Raw genomic sequence first — 17,242 nt, forward strand, 5'->3', positions numbered from 1 at the left:
GGCTGATCAGGTCTGAGTGTAATGACTAATCAATGGTTGAATGCATTAGCCTAATCTAATGGGCCAGGTGGGAGAGGACAACGCCAGACGCATGGAACACATGATTGAGCACAACATGCAACAGCAATGCAATCAATAACACATAGAGTGGTCTAACCCCAGGGGGGGTCCCCACTACTGGAACGACCTGATCCACATGCATTTAGGAGGCGCTCCGCATGTGTGTGCGTGTGTATATGTGTAAATATGTATGGTTGGTTGGTTAGAGGAGGACAGAAAAGGAACCAAGCTGTTTTAGTCTGATTGATTGGATTATGAAATGAATTGAGGGAAATTAAAGCCTTTTGTTTCTGGCCAGCACCCACACACACGTCACTGAGTCGCTACTGTGTGTTTCTGCCCACCTGGGAGAGAGTGATGCACTAGAAGAAAGAGTGAAAGAGAAAGTGGAATAAGTGATGGGGTGATTATAGAATGCAAATTGAAAAACAAGGCAAAATACAGGAAATGAATCATCAATCTATTTTTACAATGAGGGTAAAGAGAGGTGAGGCGTTCCTGTTATTTAGGTTTGTCCCAAGAGAAACGGACACCCTACTCTGTGTGTGATTTGACCTTCAACCATCACTCAGCGAAGAGCATTATGTGAACCTGTTTGTGGGTTAAAAGCATTGCTGAGCGCTCAGGTACCAGTCTGTGCATTACTGAGGTCATTCATATCTCTAACCCCTATCAGATGAATGTGTTTAATGCTAAATATGTGGTGGAGAAAGATGCTAAAATAAAAAGAAACAATACTGGACAAGGACAAAGCTAACAGGATGAGAGAAAAAATATATATATTGAGATGTTAGAAAGGAACAATCATTTTTAAAAAGGTGGCAAAACTTTAATCAACTCACAAGAAGATCAACCACCAGAGAGAGAGAAAGAGAGAGAGAGAGAGAGAGAGAGAGAGAGAGAGATAGGAAGAGGGAGAGAGAGAGAGAGATGACAAGTTAGGGACACAAGCCAGTCAGAGCAGAGGACAGACCTGGGTCAATAGTTGCAGCACAAGCTGCTGACACTGCATTGCTCAACACACAAACATACACACACACACACTCATACGTGCACCTCACACAAACACATTTCCACATGGACATGTACACAAAAGATACAGAGACATCAGACCAATCAGTCAGCCGGTGTCAATATTTCAAGAGGAGGAGAGAAAAAAGGGAGAGAATGCAGATTGTGTGTCTGTGCATACAAAAATCCAAACCTGCGCCAAGATCAAGATTTTTTTAAAGACTGAATTAGATCGTCGTCACATGCGTCTCTCTTTTTGTTCTTCTATGTATCAAAAGAGAAAATAAACCGATGCAAAAAAATGTTTCTTTCCTTCTGACATTTATCGTGGGAATACTTTCAGCCATAGCTAGATAAGTACTTTATCGATCTCAAATTGGGAAATTCTAAATGTACAGGCATTGAAATCTTAAAATCGAAATACCTAAAGACTCCTTTGTAAACCTAAAAGCTGCTCCAAGAAAATCCCAGCACTACTATTTTTGATCTGTAATTGTTTAAGTGACCAATATAAGCAAAATGCACATAAGTTCACCTTTTTACTTTATACATTGTGTGTGTCTGTGTGTGTGTCTCTGTGTGTGTGTGTGTGTGTGTGTGTGTGTGTGTGTGTGTGTGTGTGTGTGTGTGTGTGTGTGTGTGTGAGCAAGATCTGTGATAGGGGCCTCTCCATCTTTGAAATGAATTAGTGTGTGGTGCCTTATTGAGTGAGGTGCAGTGTTTAAGTGAAACTGATGAAAGATGTGTGAGCAGCGAGGACTGGGCTATAAGTATGTGGCTGGGGTCACAGGTTAATCCCTATTGATTTACTCAACCGTCTGCGTATAGGAAGACAAGAAGGAGAGGCCTGCTCTACCAGCTATCACTGAGCACAAACGCAGGATAAAAATCACCGCTCGCACACTCACCGTTACCTGATGCTAAATAGGGTAGGGACGAGACAATGAAGTATCATTTAATCTAAATCGGTGGTTAAACACCCTTTCCTTAAAAAAGATTACAGACTGTGACCTCCTGAAGATCAATGAGATACTGTATATGATCATTTGTTTTATTTAAAAGAAGCCTGTTTGAATCAAAAATAAAAAGAGGTGCATGTTTTTCAGGAAAATGTGTTTAACATGAACATGGGGTCATATCTCTCGGTGCTGTGACAGATTGAAATGCTACCTCCGAACTGGGAAATCACAGTAACACCCCAACACATCAGACCAGTGTGTTTAATGAGAAACCCAAACAATACCCAGACCGAGCTGTATTTATAAACAAGCGCTTTACAATCTCACCCCAGAGGAGGAAAAGGTGAAATATTACATTAATATGAACAACTATTAATAATAAGCCCCCCCCTTTACCCCATCATTCCTTCTCCCTCCATCTCTATCTCCCTCCCTCTCCTCACTCTCTCTCTCTGCCTCTAATCCTATCATGCGGGCAATAAGTGTATGCACCATGAGCACATTTAATTTCTGCGGTTGGTTTTCAGCGAGCCCAGAGGTGAGCCTTAATAAGGATCAATGGCACTTTATCTGGGACAGCACCCACTTCACAGCATGCAAATTACACAGCAACCCTTAAAAAAAGAAATGGATTTAATTAAAAAATGTAGAACCACGGGCTCTGGAAATTCAATTAAAGGATTTATGCAAAGGTTGGCTAGCTTTTTGTGTTGCAGTTCCTGCTTATATAATGAGCTTTTCATATTAAAAATCAATAGGTAATCTGGGCTAGGGGATCGGCTGCTTATGTACATTTTTGAAATCAATTTGAAAAATAGTCCATCAGCTCCATGTCACAACAAAGAGGGGAGGGAGTGGTGTGTGTTTGTGTGTGTTGAGTCGGGTGAGGAAGGGGTGATAGGTTACATCTTTCTCCTCTGTGAGGTTCACTGGAGAAAAGCTCTGAAGCTCAAAAGGTAAGAGGGATGGAGGGTGAGGGAGGCACCGTGGAAGAGTAGAGGGTAAGTGAGTAAGGATGTCTCTCTGGCCAGGTCACTTTCTGCCTCTTTGGCCTGTTCTGATCCCTTCTATTAGAGACGGAGTCCCTTGGCAATGAGGGGCTAGCTGGCTCTGACCTGTGGCTCTGGGGTAATTTAGCCCGGCCCCAGCTCAGACTCAGCCCAGACTCAGACTCAGTCCTAATGGCCTCCCTGAGGTGTCTGCAGCTGAGGAGCAGGGAGGATGTGGTTGAGGCTTTCAGTAATGTTTCCTCACAAACAAAACAAAAGTCTGTGAAAGAAATTCATTTTAAAAAGTGGTAATGTGCACTGGGATAAAAATGTATTTTGGAAAAAGACATCAACATTGCCAAGCGGCTACAACTGAATTACATTTTTGGAAGTTCGGTTGTTAAAAATTACTACTTTGTTCTTTCAACAGGGATATTGTTCTTACCTCCTTCACACTCATGTTGTATAACTGTACGCAGGCAGGAGGGGTGAATGACTGACTGCATACAGTAGCAGACTGTCAGCATTTGATTGGTTCTTTATTGATCCAGACACGCTCTCCATCACATCAACTCATCCACAATAAACCATTTACACAGTTTCCCTGTGCAATGGAGCGTATAACCAGGCCTCAGGCCATCTCTGTTCACCGACCATGTGCGTGTGTGTGTTGTGTGTGCTTGCGTGTGTGTGTGTGTGTTGGAGCATGTGTGTGTGTTTTCTTTAATGAAATGGTATCTCCGTGGACAATAATCCCAGTAACAGGATTGGGCAGGAACACACATGTCAATACAACCAAATAGGATTGTATGGCTTTTATCCAACCCCACACCAACACGTCTTTCTGCCCCGATGTGTCTCTCTCTACTCCTCTACGTCTATTTCCCTCTCAGCAGCACAGCAGGGAAGGTCTGGCTGGAACATCATGTTCGTTATACCAGTTCCTCAAAAATGATCTTAAACATAAAAGGAAATTGGTGCATCATCAGAGAAGTCCACTCTGAGAATGTGAACCTCATACCAATTGGCATAATGTGTAATATCCACTACCCCTCTGAAGAAACCTACACAGTGTCTCCAGTCAGACTGGAGCTGACCCCCTCCTGCGTAGCTCCTAATCATCCAAGAGGACTCTATTACAAGGGCCTGGCAGCTCATCTAACCCCACGGAGGGGAAGGGGGGCTGGCGGGGAGATTGGGACCTCTGCTCCTCTTTCTTTCCACATGGTTGAGCACCACACACAATACCGGAGCACTAACACACACACACACACACACACACACACACACACACACACACACACACACACACACACACACACACACAGAGGTTGCCCGGGTGTGTTCAGCAGCGTCTGTGTGCTGCACCAGATAGAGCACCTGACCTCATGTCTGTCTGCAGGAGAGAAACTGATAAAGAACACTGAGGTAAAAGTGGCTGCTGTGTTCACATACAGCACCACTGTACGTTATATTGTAATGCTGATGTCTCAGTTTCAGGTCCTGTCTCTGGGGTTAACCCTCGAGGTGCAAGAGAGAGCTCCTGGTTGCAGGAGCTAATGGCGGTCCCACATCTCATGACAGAACAACCGTTTCTCTAATACAGTCCCGACTGCTGGTGCCTGGTCAAAAGTTCAGCCTGTGCATATGTAAAAAGGTGGCCTGGTGCCCGAGGCAGGATCCTGGGTAAAATAATCATGCTAAAACGTTAAGAAGCATGGGACTAGGCGAGAGCGCAGATGAAACCGGCCCCTGGGGGAACTCAGCTGTCTGATTGGACCAGAGGCGCCTCTTAGGCCTTTGCCCATAACACCTCTCTCCCCTCTTTCTATCCATTATGATGAGGTACTGGAGCCACTGCCCACACTGATCTCCATTCAGCTCACTACTGTCTGTGCCTATAGTTAAGGTATAGATTAGATGAGTATAGGCTGAGCACAGCTGCTAGGAGCCTGAGGGTACACTGATCTTGAGGGAGCAATCAGTCAGTCAACAAAATGTCACAGGGTCAGCGTTACAGCGCGACAAGACGGTGACAACTTCACAAAGGTTACAGCCCAACTAATAACTGCAACAGTCACTGAAATTCATTCTGTGCCGTTTTAATATGAGTTTTGAAGTCAACTGTCTAATAACTTTTACAGCAGGAACGTCAGAGACCCAACATTTTATTCTTAAATATCCTAGATCAAATAAATCAACTAATATCAGCATCAATCAAATGTTGAGCATTATCTCTGATAAGCGCTGTTTTTGCCTCTCTTGCTCTCCCTTAGTCTCGCTATCTAACACACACATATCCGGGGCACATTCACACCACTGCAGGCCAGATCATTCAACGCTGATAATCACAGTATAGGACACAGGGAAAACTCCCACTCTAAACACGCTGAATTAAAGAAACAGGAGTTACAGGCCTGGTCGCACAATCTCTGATAAGTAGATCAAGGCGCGGGGAGGGGAACATGATGTTAGTGAGAGATAGTTTGGCTGATTAAAATGTCATGGCTCTTTATAGATGCCTTTCTCAACTCAGCAAAAAGAAATCAGCTCTGTACATCAATAGCAGAGTGGGCTGTGCTTCCTGCTAATAGAGAAGTTTCTTTCCCTTAAGTAGAATCCACAACACAAAGGATGCAAAATTGAGGAAGTCAAAATATATGTTGGTAATACGCGAGCAGAAGGCAGTGGCAAAAAGATCAAAGTGAAGGGTAAAAGTGAAGCGCTGATAAAATAAGAGAGCATGACGCACAATTAATGAGGGAGGAAAGCATGGACATGATTGGATGGACAAATGTGGAGCTTATGGCCTGACATGACATTTCCTCGCCTTTACTGCAACAATCAAATTAAAGATTTAGGACCACATGTAGCTCCAGGTGGTTCGGTAGTCTCCATATTGTTAATTCATGTGTGTGCGCTTGTCCATGTGTGTGTTTTTCCTCGTGTAGGGCAACTGTATATCACTCCACCTGTGCTCCTATAAATCAAACCTGTGTTTTAAATGAGAGGCTGGTTATTTGCGCAAGAACACACACGGGGGCTTTGTGATTGTTTTTTGGAGTCGACATTCTGCTTATGTTTGCATCCCAGAACAATCTCCATGGATCCCGCAAGCGTACGCAAGCAATTAAAGCGATACCATCTTCATATCCCTGCAACCAATAACTGAAATAATATCACTGTTTTATTAAGCCCTTAATGTGGGGGCAGAAGGAGTGAGGAGTGGGATTTTAAAGAGGATACACTTTCAGGGGCCTTATCACGCCCAGATTTAAATAAGAGCAAATGCTCAGCTTAAGGGTGTGCCTCTGTGTGTGTGTGTGTGTGTGTGTGTGTGTGTGTGTGTGTGTGTGTGTGTGTGTGTGTGTGTGTGTGTGTGTGTGTGTGTGTGTGTGTGTGTGTGTGTGTGTGTGTGTGTGTGTGTGTGTGTGTGTGTGTGTGTGTGTGTGTGTGTGTCTGTGTGTGGCCTTTATCAGACATGAGTTTAGGCTAATCGCTGTGTCAGCACGCCAGAATTTAATTACTAGCTCTACCTTTGTCCTTTAATATTTACTAACATCCACACTACGTTTAATTAACCACGTGTAGAAAAGCCATAGCCCCGTTCTGGAGGAGAAACCGCTCTGCTAATTGCATCTGTGCGCTCGCATCCAAAATGTTACACAGCCCTCTCTTACACACACGAGGAACACCACAGTGTCATACACTCTAGGGTACACTTCCAAATGATCCGGTTATGAAAGCATGTTAAACTGATTTTGGTCCAGCGAAAATGGACTCAGACCAGGTTTATAGATTGAAACAAGACAGCAAATGATGAAAGAGACAAATGTTAGCGACGGTAAAAGGGGAGTGGAGTGTTTAGTGAAAAGTCAAATTGAGGAAATGTTCAGCGTGGCATTTTGCGAAAGGTGCTGAAGAGTAGTTCCTCTCATCTCTCATGCCATGTCAGAAGGAGGAGAGACAAATGACGGCCCGGGGCCTTGTCTCTGTCAGACATGATGGATCAGAATAACGCTTCACTAAAACTCCAACACGCTGCCTTTCAACACATCACATTTTCCCTTCAGTGCAAACACTAAATTGATAAAGTACGAAGACTAGCTAATGGAAAGATGTAATAGCCAAAGTAAAGCATATATTAGGAGGCCATGGAGCCTAAAGGGTAGAGAGCTGCTAACAATTGAAAAGTCTTACAGAGCAGAGGACACAATATAGACGAAGATAAATCATGCTGTTGTATTTTATCGTTCATATCCAAGGTGTGTGAGGACGTTAACCTCCGGCACCTTACATCACCTTATAAGCACACACATGTGCTATGAACACTCTTATGCAGTCATGTGTTGTACACCCACACACTCACAAGAGTTGCTGTACTATAGAGGTTATTGCCTTGAGAGGAAACCTGAGCTGTTTAACTTTGTGATGTTATTTAGATGCTATCGACAGGACATAGTTACTGTACAGTAGATGTGTTACAACTCATTCCAATGCAAACACTGCATGAGAAAATTGTTGTATGGCATGAAAATGTGTTATTCATTTTCAAGAAGACCAATAACAAATCATCACCCAGGTTCAGATCAGACAGACTATTTATCTTAAAGGTCCCATGTCATGGCCATTTCTACTGATCATAATTCCATTGTGGAGGTCTACTAGAATAGATTTAAATTTTTCAATGTTCCAAGATCACATTAGTTTCTCATACAGCATCTCTGTATAGTATGTGTATTCACTCTCTGTCCTACACGCCTTGTTGGAGCTCCTGCCCCCCCCTTCCTATGAGCCTACTGTGCTGTGATTGGTCAGCTCGCCCACTCTGTTCTGATGAGTCCACCACCGTTACAGCTGAACATCAGTGATTATGTGTTACAATGGCGTTTGTTAGCAACCAGAAAATGACACCAGTAATGACAAACAGATGAGAATGCTCCGTGGGGTCTGGGTGCCGTGTTGGCGGGACGTTGCGGGGCTCGCTGCTCCGCCCTGTGGGGCACGAGGAGCGGACAGTGTGAGCCGGCTTACTGGTGTCGTTTCCTGGTTGCTGCATGGGGTCTGAGCTCTGTGGAGCTCCGCGGAACTCAGGCTGAGTGTGTGTGTGTGTGTGTGCGGATTGGTCCATTTGGACTTAGTGACGTCAACCTGCCCTGGAAGAAAAAATTTCCAACGAGGCGTTCTGGGGCAGCATAGACAGGTCTTTTCTGTGTTAGAGTTTTACTCGCTACAGGATGTACTTTGAGGGTTTGTGACTCTGCAGACCGTTTACATGCATAAAAAGCTTCATAACACACAAGGGGACGGGTAATAACAAGAAAAGCATATGATGGGACCTTTAATCTCCTCTCTTCAGAGCTCGATCGAACATTGCCCAGGTGAGCAATAAAGTCATAATAACTTCACACAAGGTGTGTAAGATATCTGTTATGCGCTACTTTATGTGTGTCAGGCAACACAATTGTCAAAATACACTATGCACAATATTTTCAAAATAAGATGTGGCTTAGGTTAACTAAGTATAGAAGTGGTGTTACTTCAGTTCAAAAGTTACAAGTTGAATAAATAAATTATGGTTTCACACCGTACCCAAACAGCAGACTCCTGGGTAAAAGCATTGTGTTTTTGAAACCACCCATCCAGCAAGACCCACTTTTGTAAGATAAACATAGCTATGAGAAGTCTCCATCCCTTCCTCTGAACACAAAGAGAGACAAACTAGAAAGCCAGATACTCCAAAGCACTGAGAGCATAGGCCAAAAAAAGGGAGGCCTACCTACAAAGATGTATAGAGGCCAATTTCAAATCAGAGTCCTTAAAAATGAAGGCACAGAACTTGTATGTATTTGATACTTGAAACTTTATTCAGATGTATCTTCTGCGGGACCTTTAGCTCCTTCCCCACCATAGAATGATAATTGTGTTTACCAAGCCCCTTATCATGGTACAAGTTTACCAAAGGAAGACCCTATCTGTTAACCCAATAACACAGCTCCCAGGGTCACAGGGACACGCTAACTCCCACCACCATCACACTCAAGTGTCAATTCTCCAAGGGAATCTTGTTTTATTTTTCTAAATTACAGAGATAAAACACTGCAGGTCTCGGCACAGCACCTGGAGTCCTTTGTACCCCTCAGCCTGTGAGGACATAACGTCTTTACTGTAACTCTGCTCTCAGACAGGTCTGTGAAATATAAAGTTGAGTAGGCCTGCTAATATGACTTAAAACTTCAGATAATGCATCTGAAAATATCTGGTAATAGGTTCTCCTGATGGGAATGGGGTAGATGGTAAAAACATATTTGACAGAGATAATTATCTTAGTACTCTGGAGTACATGACTGCAAAGGAGTAGAGACTTGAGTTTGTGCAGTGCATTTACTGTAACCTAATAGTCGCGCTACACAGGATCTGGAATATCGCCTACCCTTGTGAGAGGATAGGGGAACCGCATCTCAGAGTTAAATAAACAGTGACAGGAGGAAGAGGAAAACAAACCACAGACTATCTCTCTATCTGTGAAACCCAGGCTCTCTCCCTGAGCCCTCAGCACTCAGCAGATCAACCCCTCTCCATCCCTTTCCTCTCCTCTCTCCCTGGAACGTGCCAAGACAAATATATACGCTGAGTAAGGGACACGAGAACAAAAATATAGTGTGGTAAATTCACCGGCTTTCTTTCCATGTAGGAAATGAGAGCAGGTTACAGATCAACTCTTCAAGTTACCAAATGTAAACCAATCCAATCTGGTAGTTACCAACATCTGTAGGTTATAAAAGGTTTTCAGTTGGCAGCCATTGATCAGGTTGTGTTACAGTTTTAGCAGTCACAAGGTTATAACACTTCTTTTAAATTGGTTTTGTGTCCTACCATAGACTTGGTGAAGGGTCTAACCAGAGAGAAGATAAAGGTCATCAGCCACCAGCTTCTGTGGATGGAGGTGTACATCATGTTCCCAGGATGCACCGCGTTGGATGTGACACCGTGAGGGGAGAGGCGGCGGTGGAGCTCGTTGCTGAAGAGGATGTTGCAGAGTTTGGAGCGATTGTAAGCCAGCATGGACCAGTAGTCTTTCTTTTGGGGCGACAGCAGGGCCAGGTCCACTTTAGCACAGGAGTCTATCAGGTCTGTGAACCTGAAACAGAGTGCAGATCAAGAGGAGTCAGAGTGTGTGTGTGTGTGTGTGTGTGTGTGTGTGTGTGTGTGTGTGTGTGTGTGTGTGTGTGTGTGTGTGTGTGTGTGTGTGTGTGTGTGTGTGTGTGTGTGTGTGTGTGTGTGTGTCGCCAGATGTGTGGTGCTGGCTGCATACAAATCAAAGACGTGACATGATGTTCTTTAATTGCCTGCGACTGAGCTGTTAAACTCCAGATGTTTGACAAGGCCTCTTAAACATTACACTACTCGTTGTGTTATTATGCAGTCACGCAATAACATCACAATACACGGGAACAAGAACCACACTCCCTGGGTGTCGTGCGAGTTTGAGTATGTGTGGGAGAGAGAGACATAGGCTCCAAACCGGCGGAACACATCCCACATATTAATGCAGTCATTAGAAAACAACCAATCAAAATGTCACCTGGTTTCCTTGTTGTGATTTTACAAGCTCGCTGCCTCTTGTTTACTGTCGCCTTCCGCAACATCCTTGCTTGGCTAAATTACAACATCTGCAGGCTTTTCATTTCATGTGCCGCGACTTCATAACTACTTTAGCAAGTAGAGGTTGATAAATCAATTGATTTAGCATCTAATGCAGTTTCCCCCCAAAATTGTTCACGCGTTATGCTGAAGTTGTGCCTGGTTAAAACTAAATGTTGTTTTACTACCAGGATGAGTTTCCAGAATCGGGGGAACCAACCTTTGGATGACTTAATGGGCTACTGACCTTTTTCACGTCAACATCCTTTTCAATTTCAGCTTGGCCTACTGTTTTCAGACAACTAAAACTTAGGAAATGCATTTCCTTCTTTAATCAGGGTACTCTATTATTTAAATCTGAACATCTCAGTGGTCCCTTGATGTAAGTTTTTTAATTAGAAATAGATAACAAGGGGTCCAAACTCAAAAGCATGTGTTTTTCTTTTTGTTGAATATCAGATAACTTGTTTTTTATTTGAATTTCATAATAGCTTATAGTCATGGTTAAAGGTCCAACATGTGTGACACCATAGATTTAGACATAATTTCCAACGTACTTTGATCTTAATAGTTGGCTTTGATGTTGCCTCTTTATTACTATAACACCTAAAATGCGGGAGATATAAATTCTCGCTGCAATCCATGAACTACTCGGCCTGATAATTCACATAAAAGAGCATAATGAAATATAGATTATATAGATTTCGGTTAACTAAAATAAATATTCTGTACATAAAAGTACAGAGCCAAAGCTGCAGCTTAGATCTCTCAGAGGTAATTTCATTAAGGATAACATCTCCCCTTGTTTGACCAGATCTGATGCAGTAAACCTGTGTTGGGCCAATTCCACAGTAAGCCCCTGTGGTGGAAACTGATAAAGCGTCCAGCCATTACCCGTCCGTCCATCTCTTCCACCCCTGTCCCTTATAGGTCAATGCTTTACCAGTGGACAAGGGGCTTAGGGAATACAATATGCTGCCAGGTCAGGGGTCACACACTGCGTGTGAGGGGAGGCTAAGTGAATAAACGGGAAATCTGCGGAAACGGAAAGTAACACAAACAAAAAAGGGTGCGACTTCAAGAGATGTAATATAGGTCTGGAATGAGGTGCACAGAATGGAAGATGTAATATAAGATATTGTCTATTTTCGCTTCTTCTTCTCCTCCCTGTAGTCTGTCAGTGTGTAACTGACTCTCTCTGGTCCTGACTAAGCCCTCTTTGAAGGGGTTAAAGCCACTGCTGCGTGTAGAGGAGAGAAGGAAAGGTGAGTATATGTGTTGGGGAGGCAGAGAAGGAGAGAGAGGAAGCTGTAGGACGAAAAAGTGAAGAGAATAACTGATCATTCTTGGCCTTACAGCGATATATAATAAATAGTAGACACAGTTTCAATAGCACCCTGCCAACACTTGTATGACCTCACTGTTCTTACTGTGTAAGAAAAGTCTTGCATCAATCAAACGCTGTCAATACTCCCTTCATGACGCGCTTTCTTTCGATAAGCTTTTGCTACTCTGTCTTCCTGTTCCTTTCCTATAGCATGTAATAGCAGTGTGACCCAAAGTGAATCTGAGTGTCAAACCATCTCCTCCGCTGCTCCAGTCCTCTCATGCATGGCAGTCTGTATAACATAACTCATGCGAGGGCCCCGGTAATAGTGCTGCTGTTTGATTTGCTAGAATAACTCTGCGTATGTTCTCCTTGTCTCAGGTCACTCTGCCGAGCTCCGATCAATCACTCTGCTTGGTCGTCTGACTGACTCAAGACTGGATCAATGTTGCACACACACACACACACTCACTGACTCTGAAACACATGGCTCAGGGCTCACAGATCACTGCAAGACATCATGCCTGTCTACTGAATGACAGGAAAAACAGAAACCTATAAAGTGAATGTACAAAAAGAGAGAATTGAAAAGCGATAGTCGGCCGACGGAGGGAAAAGCAGGGAGAAAGGGGCTGAGTCAGGGGGTCAGAGAGAAAGCAGCAGATACTTGATCAAAGTTAATTTTAGCTGATAAATCCATCCATCATGTTGATGATACGTTTAATTCATAGCGACAGCGTGTGGAAGGAAATGAGTTTTCAGTGAGTGAGGCTGTCATGTTTGACAATATGCATTAGCTCTGAGCTACCAGTTTGTAGTGAAAAACTGCAGCTATGACTGCTTGACTGCAGATGAAAAGTTGGTGACTTTAATATGGCTTAACTGTGAACGTTGGGAATTCAGGAAAAACCACAGTGTGGTGCTGCGTACGTTGAACAAAATTCCTTAACTTTTCAGCCAGGTGGTTTAATTTTACAATATGGAACCTGTTATCATATAATTTACTCTGTGAAAAAGCACAATGTTTACCTTGTAGCTAGATAGGACACATTTTTTGGAGCGTTAAGTAGGTACAATTGTTTCTAACATTTTTAAACAAAAATGTGTTAATCGTCAGGTAGTGTGTAAGTAAATTGTATTTATATTGGCAATAATCAGAATTTACACAATTGCTTCAGAAGCATGTCATTATGCAAGAGTCCCTCAAAGAAGTGGTTGTTCAATTCACGTCTGTCTATGGTTTCCAGGAGATCATTATACCTCCAAACCCAGAGACATAAATAAGGCAAGACGAGCTACTTTGGGAAGGGAAAAACGAGATTTACAGGTCATTTAAGGTCATTTTGAGGCAATAAAATACAATGTGTAACACGGATTAGGTCATTTTTTTCTTAGGTACCCTGTATAATTAGTTCTACCTCTAGTAGCTCTTTTGAGAAGTTATTTAATGGAGAGCAGGTGTGTGTGTGTCTCATACAAATGCACACTTTACCTGTGGGACTCAGAAGATATCACCACAACACGAGCGGGAGCAGAGCGACGCAGCACTTCCTGTAGGCACTGGACGAGCAGGAAGTGGCCTAGATGGCAGCTCTGGAAGGTGGACTCCAGGCCGTCCTCCGTGAGGCTCCAGGGCTGAGTGCACACGCCTGCATTACACACCAGAATGTGAAGGGGCCTAGGGAGGGAAGAAAGCAGAAGGTAAAAGATGTTTTATTGTTTATTGATCATAAGTGAAAACAAAGAAGACACAGCAGCATAAAAGGGGGATTTCCATACCATTTTAGGCCAAAGAAAAGGTAAGGAGAGACAGGGATAAGAATAAAAAAAAAAAATGAAATAGTAAGAGGTCAAGGCAGAGAAAGGAAACGGGGTGTCTTGTTCCAGTTTGGTAGACTTAAGAGGTCTACGGAGACAGAGCATCAGTAATGCTGATATGATACAGAGGTTTCCAGTGAAACTCCCCATGGCCCGACAGGTACTGTAGATACTGAATACAGCTGGCTGCAGTCCAACAGCAACAACACATTGAGAAGCAATCTCAAACCGTTTCAACACACGAGGCTGGTGAAAGTAATGGATGTTGATACCGGCTCTGTGTAAGTACTCTGAGTAACAAAACCCACCAACACATCGACTCAAAAAGGCTGAGCAGAAGAGAGCAGATTAAAGGAAATACAAGTCATGATGTAAAAAACCACTCACTTATTTCAGGGACCAATAAAAGAAAGCATGTGCTTTAGAACAGCACGCAACACATTTCTATTCTTGCAGACATCGTGTGGGCGAGTGAGAAACACTCCCTGCTCGCGTGCCAGAGAATGGAGATTGCTGGATTGGTCAGGGCAGTGAGAGATCCTTGTCGGTGACAGCGTCGCTCCAGCGAGCTCGAAACCACAGTAACACAGCCGAACAATCCAAACACACCCCACCAATTTTTAATTTCTTCCATTAGAATTAATTATGAGGCCGAAGGCAATTTGTGTACCCTGTGTTTAAGACTGCCTACTGGATTAATTAAAAACTGGATGCTGGAAAATTAATGTGTGAATTGTTATGCCTTGCTATAATGAGCCATCCCATGCTATTACATAGGAGTGTACTGTACGATCACCTTCAGGCCTTCGAACACACAAGGTTCATTAAAGAGCACAAGCCTAGTCTCAAGTCAACTTGAAGAATGCCGACCTCAGCAAATTATCATCAGAGCACAAAGCAGCAGCAAGGTTTTCACATTTCCTCCCAAAAAAACAAAAGAGGAAAGGATGTTTAACTTAACTTAGTAGGCAATACGTGTAAATAAATTACCTTTATGACCTGCGCTTATACCTGATAAAACAAGATAGACGAGTAATACAGTTAGCTGTGATGTGAAGTTCTGCTCTGAAAGAAAAAACAAAACAAGTTGGTTGTTCTTGGCCCAGTGTTCCCCTGTCTAATAGAGTGTGAAGTACAGTAACATTGTGCTATACAAAGCAAAACTCTTGGCTCAATGTGCTGGCTCAAAGCTGCACAATAACACCACGCCTGAACTCTTGACCTAACTTTTTAACCTTTTCAATGAAGCTGTTATTTTAAAATGGATCAATATGTCAGAAACACCTCTTAAGATTTAAATCCGATTTGTGTCCTTTTTTTTGTGACATTACCCAATAATAAAAAATCAGTATGTCACACAAAGGGTATCATACATTTGTGATCAAAAACTCTAATAACCAACTTTTCTCTGGCCAGGGAAGCGATTTCCCCCACGCAGCTCAGATGGGCCTCAGGTGAGTCTGCTGGTATTGTAAAAGGCCTGTTAATTCAACTGCCCACCAGTTAGTCCCTCTCTCATAAGCGCAGGTCTAATGAATGTCTTTAATAGGCCTATTGCCGCGCACCATAGTCCCTCTCTCCACATTAAGAACTCACACAACACTGTGTGCACTGTGCAATCTCAGCGCTGGTCAAACGAGGGTGTTAACTACCAAACAGGGAGACATCAGTTTATATATTTACTTTAAATAACCCCCCTGGGTATGACCCCTGACCTCTGTGATAATGTGGGCCAGCAGGAAGAGATTGCCTGTGTGAGCTGGGCTCAGACTGCTGGTCATTAACACTGCACTTATTGGCAACAGGAAAACTGGCACAGGCAACAAACATACGGACATGCGTCCACCATTCATCCTGATCCATATTCACACTCACACCAGAAGTGTATACCTGTGAAATGTAAAGAGACATACACATATTCAACAGCTTTGTGGTCACTACAATGCAGAGAGTGCTAGACTGATGTGAAGTGGCTTGCATGTGTTTATAAAGACCACCTATTAGACATAATATGTTTGAAATTAGTACAGGATAAATGCAGTTTAAAAAAATCACAGGTGAAAACAAATTGTGTGTGTTAATTACGGACCGTTCAGTAGAAATTGTATTAGGGGTATTCTGTCAACGCTGTCCTCCATCAATTACATCCCAATGAAATTGCACTGCATTCAACAATATCAATATCCAGGTAATTTCATTTCAAAGGACAGGCAATTAAAACAGAATCGGGGTCAATGGAACACAAAGCAGCGTGAAAGCCACTGACTAAAGCACTTAAAAGCAAGGGAGTGAGAAACGAGAGAAGGAAAAGAAAAAGACTCTGATTACATTTCACATGGCATTGACACGCTGCAGGAGCATTATTGTGTGGGTGTTTTAGTGCGTTTGTCTCTCTGTGTTTACAAAACTGTATGTATGTGCGTCTGCTCACAGAATTGTCTGAGTGTGTGTCTGTGCATGTATGCACATATACATGCATGTTGTGTGTGCACGCTCCTGTGTGTGTTATGCCTGAAGACATACGTGCAGTAATAGAGTGGTGGTAGACTCAGACAGCTGCCCAGTGCCATTCACAGCTCAGAGCTCCCAGCCTCCACTCTGCTCTGTTCGCCTTCTGATGAGAATTAATGTACTCTGACGTCCCCTGGGACTCCCCCACTCCCCCCCAACAGCACAGCTAATGAAGAAATACAACCTTGCCAAAATACTGAGGTAGAGAGAGAGAGAGCGACACAGACAGAGAGAGACGGAGAGACAACATGTGTAAGAGAGAGGGAGATAAACAAATTGCAAAAAGGGATATGCAAAAAACTGAACAAGGAGAGGGGTTTCTGAAGGAAGTAGATATAAAAGGGGGTTAATGTAGTGCATTGTGGACGGGATGGATACATGTACGTTATTGGAGGGGACAATAGGACACAGGGTGAGGGAAGCCACGGTAAGGTTTGGCTGTGACCCAAGACACGTGTCCTGGATGGCCATACCCTGCCCCAGGGCTGCTACGGGCAATGACTGCCCTGCCTCTCCCCAAGGGGCTCCCCTGACACTAACACCCACACAAATACACACACACACACACACAATCCCCTGCATACACACCTGCGGGTGGATGAGCAGTATGGATGACAGAATACATGACCCCAAAATAGCAACTGTGCGACCGAACACGGTACGCAAGACACATGCGGTAAAAGCTGACCAACACAAAATAAGAGTCATCAAGTCTGGTCGTCTGTTTCGACCAATGTCAAGCAAGCGGACATAAATAGACAAATTTACTCCTGGGGCCTTGTCCATATGGTGTCCATCAGTAACAGTTTGGACGTCCTTTAAGTATGGTGTATGTGGGAAGTAACGGACATTAAGTGAATGAGAGACTCTGTTGAGTCCTCACTATTTTTATTTATTTGTTTCTTTATTCCTATGTTTTTCTT

General features: G+C 43.4%; 1 protein-coding gene across 1 annotated transcript in view; it reads right to left on the bottom strand.

Annotated features, from left to right (window-relative positions):
- wwox (WW domain containing oxidoreductase) overlaps nt 1-17,242 on the bottom strand; it is a 95,282-nt gene that overhangs the window by 76,563 nt on the left and 1,477 nt on the right. The window contains exons 3-4 of the mRNA XM_010766460.1: nt 13,483-13,668; nt 9,896-10,160 (exon numbers count right to left, since the gene is read on the bottom strand). Of these exons, the coding sequence (XP_010764762.1) occupies nt 9,896-10,160; nt 13,483-13,668 (451 nt within the window). The remainder of the gene's footprint in view (nt 1-9,895; nt 10,161-13,482; nt 13,669-17,242) is intronic.

The sequence above is a fragment of the Notothenia coriiceps genome, unplaced genomic scaffold (genome assembly GCF_000735185.1).
Source record: "Notothenia coriiceps isolate Sejong01 unplaced genomic scaffold, NC01 NC01_scaffold00003331, whole genome shotgun sequence".
NCBI lineage: Eukaryota > Metazoa > Chordata > Actinopteri > Perciformes > Nototheniidae > Notothenia > Notothenia coriiceps.